General features: G+C 33.1%; 1 protein-coding gene across 1 annotated transcript in view; it reads right to left on the bottom strand.

Moving 5' to 3' along the window:
* Nucleotides 1-1,876: 1,876 nt before the first annotated feature.
* LOC137614988 (sortilin-related receptor-like) overlaps nucleotides 1,877-5,510 on the bottom strand; it is a 40,793-nt gene continuing 37,159 nt past the window's right edge. The window contains exons 9-11 of the mRNA XM_068344628.1: nucleotides 5,134-5,284; nucleotides 4,022-4,116; nucleotides 1,877-3,527 (exon numbers count right to left, since the gene is read on the bottom strand). Coding sequence (XP_068200729.1) covers nucleotides 3,511-3,527; nucleotides 4,022-4,116; nucleotides 5,134-5,284 — 263 coding nt within the window. The 3' untranslated portion in view covers nucleotides 1,877-3,510. The remainder of the gene's footprint in view (nucleotides 3,528-4,021; nucleotides 4,117-5,133; nucleotides 5,285-5,510) is intronic.

Genomic DNA, 5,510 nt, shown 5'->3' with positions numbered 1-5,510 from the left:
CTGAACGAAATTTGAAGGAAATTTGGCCGGTTACTTAAATAGCAACTCATAATTCCAAGGAATCCTCTCGTGGCGGGAAAAATGTCTGTCCTCTTGATTGGCTAAATCATTCTTGGCTCTGATTGGTTGCCTTTGTGTACTATAGTATTACACACAAACACACGCACATCTCCCATCGTAGCCAGAACACTATTGATTATTCCTTTGAAATGTTATAATTATATAACTTCACGTTGTTTAGTAAGATCCATTATCTGTTTCATAATTTATATTATTATAGATTAAAACATTTTTTAATATAGTATCATTTCAAAACCTTTATCTAAGGTGGAATGAACATAGGTATTTTACTAACACTCGGTTGTATTCATTCATAAAAAGAATATCTGGTGACGCACAACCACCAATCATAGCATAACATGAAATAACCAATGAGTAGACAGATAATTCCCGCCAAGGAAACGCATAAGATGTGCGGGTAACTCAGGGTTACGGACTGCTGTTTACGGAACACCTAAAATCAATACAATTTTCATTCAAATGCTCTAGCTAGGCGGGAGATGGGGGGTCGTTCTTTTTTTATAATTTTCTTCATGCAAACAAATATTGATTTTAAAATGTGAAAAGACAGCGTTGTTTGTATTTATTTGATTAACTAATTTCTTGTATATTTTTTTTTATATTATTTAAATGCTCTAGATTGTTTTTTAAAGTAACAACAACACTCCATAATGGTTTTAGTAGAGGCCTACCTCGTTTATTCTCAATTTCCATATATATATATATATATATATATATATATATATATATATATATATATATATATATATATATGACGTTACTATGTTATGAAATTTAGTAGTTAAAGGAGGAACATGGCAATAACTGTCGTTTTCCTATTCTTGCATTCATCCTGTTTTTGAGAAAATAACTTAATGTTTACACACACACACACACACACACACACATATATATATATATATATATATATATATATATATATATATAGAGAGAGAGAGAGAGAGAGAGAGAGAGAGAGAGAGAGAGAGAGAGAGAGAGAGAGAGAGATCTTTTTACCCATTTATTATTATTATTATTATTATTATTATTACAAGCTATAACACTAAAGGAAAAAGCAAGATGCTAAAAGCCTAATGGCTCCAACAGGGAAAAATAGCCCAGTGAAGAAAAGAAACAAGGAAATAAATGCACTAAAAGAGAATTAGTAAACAATTACAATAAGATATTTTAAAACCATGTGTAGGAAGAGTTGATGATGATTATGATGATGATGATGATGAATAACATTAAATTAGATCTTTTATATATGAACTATTGGAAAAAAAAAAACAAGAGAAAGTGAAATGAGATAGAACAGCATGCCCAGGTGTACCCTCAAGCAAGCAAGAAAACTCTAATCCAAAGACAGTGGAAGGCAATGGTACAGAGGCTATGACACTACCCAAGACTAGAGAACACTGGTTTGATTTTGTAGTGTCCTTCTCCTAGAAGAGCTGCTTACTATAGCTAAAATGTCTCTTCTACCCTTACTAAGAAGAAAGTAGTCACTGAACATTTACAGTGCAGTAGTTGAGCCCCTAAGCGAAGAAGAATTATTTGGTAATCTAAGTGTTGTCAGATGTATAAAGACAGAGGAGAATATGTAAAGAATAGGCCAGACTATTCGGTGTATGTGTAGGCAAAGACAAAATAAGCCGTAACCAGAAAGAGGGATCCAATGTAAGACTGTCTGGCCAGCCAAAGGACCCAATAACTCTCTAGTGGTAGTATCTCAACGGGTGGCTGGTGCCCTGGCCAACCTACTACCTGTAACATAAAACCCCTACCTTCGGGTGCCACTAGTAACAATAAAATGAGTCATTTAAATGTTTATTAGATTTTACAGATATAAATATATGTAGCACCACAACTCATACAGCCTTTTAAAGCTGAATTAGATATTTGGTAAGTACAGTAATGCCCTGTTTTTATTACAAATTATGCTGTTGTGTCAAGTAACGCGTGTCACAAGAACAGATTCCTCCACGAAGCCAGGACTCCATAGGGCATAAAAAAAACTAGAGCTCAGTGCCCATTTACATACATTACTAATTGATATAAAAGATAGGGTTGAAAGGCAACTCTAGGCCTACTCTTCTGAATAGGACATATTATCATGATCATTCCCGTCTTTGATACAACTTTGTAGTCTGGTCCAAGAATTAACTTAAGCAGTGTGCTAGCTCGTAATCTCCTGAAACTAATTTTATTAAAACAATCCAAAACTTTGTTTTTGACTGCACTAAATTTTGAAATAGAGAATGTTTCATGTACTAATGTTCTTAAAATAGAAACACTAAAATTAGTTGAACTTGAAGTATTAAATATGTAAATCCAGAATCTTTTATTTTAATTTAGATTAATTACAACAGGCACTTTTTCAGCTGCAAGAAAGATCTTTATCAGTGACAATTCTTTAAAATTATACGCTGAAAAGGTAAAAGTTTTATCATCTGTACGAGATTGGGACCGATTTGTCCAAATGACAATAGGATATACTACTTAATAAAAACTAAGAGACAATACAGAAAGATTCCACTAATTTTTTAAAACCAATTTAGGAAAAAACATGATAAACTCTGTATTGTTATGATGACAATCTATCATTAAATACGATGATAAAAGGTTTCCTTAACCTACTGAGAATTGACCTAGTTGGTTGTCAGTCATAACTATCAATCTAATATAGTTCATTAACCAGGGCAATTGCTTTTTAAGAAGCAGTATGTATACCTTACAATTAGTCAATAGTACAAAGTATTAAATATTTACATTCTATTTACAAATGTTTTCTGCTATAGACCTGATGTGCTTATAATTTACAGTGTTCATCATCCGCGAGTCTTCAAGTCCTACGAAATAAACATAGCCATGAGATGTTAATTGCGAATCTGCAGATTTACTTAGTAAAATTACTATGGTTCATTCAGTTAATTACGTTAGAAACACTCCAAGTTCTCCAATTATACTAAATCTGTAAAAGTTTGCAATATCCAGTTCACCCTGATATTGATTATCGCATTTCATTTACATATTTGTTTTTATTTTTATCTTATTCAGGCTTCAATCATATTTGTACCCCTTTCGTTTTTATCTTACTACACATTTTGCTGACACTATAAACATTCCTCAGGAAACTTGCATGTTGACCATCTCTAAATATATAAATTTTCTTAATAATTTTGCGTTTTCTTTCCAGGGTAGTCTTCATCTTTATTGTTTATTTTCTAAATGATGATGATTCGCAATATGAACTTTCTTCACATACAGCATTTTGTTTCAATGAGTAACTACTTTTCTTGATCATAATTTCACTTTGGTCTTGGGGCTGGCTTTTAAGAACGGGACTGCAGATCTTGCGACGGGGTATTACAAGCTTTTATGCCATCGAAGCTACTATAGCCATAAGAACTCCTTAAATCCATTGAGAAAAACATCATCCCATCCGAGTTAAGATCGATGACAACCTGTGAGAAAAATACAAACGTATTCTTTATTTTGTTTTTAAAGTAACTTATGTGAATTCAGTAATTGTAAAGAAATATTTAACTATATACTTAGCCCTGGCTGTTTCACAGAGTTATTTATTTAGTTCAAGAATAAGATCGATTTACTAAAGTTGTGTTCCTAGACATAAACAGTTTGTTAACCAGCTTCTGTTTGATACTGCCTTGCACAATATTAATGTTTATTTTTTCGTTTTTTATCGTATATATTACACAAAGTACTGATTAATTTCAGACTGAATATATCTCTTGATCCATATGAAATTTATAAATAAGCTGTTGCTTCATATCATCCAAAATATTTATATAAATCAAAATTGCGAATCGTACATATATCAAGACAAACTAAGATTCTATGACAAGTTGGGATTCAGTAATTCAGTCAGAACATCATATGCCCAACGTAAGTAATTACAAAAGTAAAATGGAAGTTTCAGAGTAAACGAAGAACTTACTACAAACTGAACAATTCTCCTCATCACTGTTGTCGCCACATCCATCGGCACCAGAGCAAAGTATAGCAGTTGAACGACACCTCCCATTTTGACATCTGTAAACAACGCAGATAACTATTTACTAATCCATTTCAATGAAGACTGCAATGAACAAACGTAGGACTCTTTACCAATGATTTTTGCTGCATGACACTGTAGTAGGGCCTACGTAGTATCTTCAGTTCATCCATGGAGCAAATGTTTTGTGTAACTATTATTTGTTGGTAAAATGTGAACTTAGAATTACAAAACAACTCTTCTGAAAAACATAAAAGGACTTACTTCACATGCCATCTGTGGATAAAAATTAAGGCGAGAGTATTAGTGTTAGCATAATATTATTTGAGGGGTTCTCAGAGGATAACGGAAGCGTTAATGATATTATTTTCACACACACACACAAAACTTCCTGGTTTTTTATATATTGGACTGAAGAAAATTTTCACATCCTTGTCGCAAAATTCAATGTAGGCTATTAGGTTTACTGAAGACGATTTGTATACGGTCAAAATCTTTAGCCTAAGGAAAAAAGATTTTCATTTCTGATAAATTTAGTGCATGCACTAACTAGATTATTCAGATTCCATGGTTTTATGAGCTAAGGACCATGTCCAACCAATTATAGCTCCCAACTGCACAAGGTTATTCTGCTACTCCCAGAATATCTCTGACAGTTTCTATGAATGGGAATTAAATTTGAGATACAAAAAGACCATGATGAACAAAAGGAAGTTATAAGAGAGAGAGAGAGAGAGAGAGAGAGAGAGAGAGAGAGAGAGAGAGAGAGAGAGAGAGAGAGAGAGAGACTGGTCAAGCAAAAACAAAGGAATCAATTTCTTTTCCAGGTCATAGACCTTGTTTTTGGTCTATAATTAATCTATTAATTTTATTTGTATCTTGTGTGAACGTCTCTACTCTAGTTTTATACAACTGATAGTATATACAGTATATCTTGATTTTCATATGACTTATAGGATACAATTAATATTGCAGTGAAATATTACACCGATCCTTCGTGTTACGGGATATTGTAAGGCAGGAAATGAATTCCATCTTGTTAGAAAAACCTTTACCTGAATGGACAGTATGAAGCAGTAATAGAGCCCTGGATGCACGCTTCTTCATCCTCATCGCTGCCGTCAGCACACGTTGGGGTGGCATTGCAAAAGGCGAACCCAGGGAGACATCTTCCATCACCGCAGGCGAAAGTAGATTTTGGGCAAACTATAAAGAAAAAAAAGAATATAATACTTGGAGTGATACGCTGATGATGCTAGGGAAGTTCAAAGTACCTCATTGGTGAAAGTTAAAATATTTTTGAGTTATGAAGAATCATTTTTTTTACATGGTCTAATGAATAGTGAAGCATTTTCCTTCATGATTGATTGAAAGATGATAGTGTTTCGTTGCATATCATAGGAATGATTCGAAATAATAGCTCTTACTTAGA

This window comes from Palaemon carinicauda, chromosome 2, assembly GCF_036898095.1.
Source record: "Palaemon carinicauda isolate YSFRI2023 chromosome 2, ASM3689809v2, whole genome shotgun sequence".
Taxonomy (NCBI): domain Eukaryota; kingdom Metazoa; phylum Arthropoda; class Malacostraca; order Decapoda; family Palaemonidae; genus Palaemon; species Palaemon carinicauda.
Note: the sequence above shows the minus strand (reverse complement) of the source record. Positions and strands in the feature narration are given on the sequence as shown.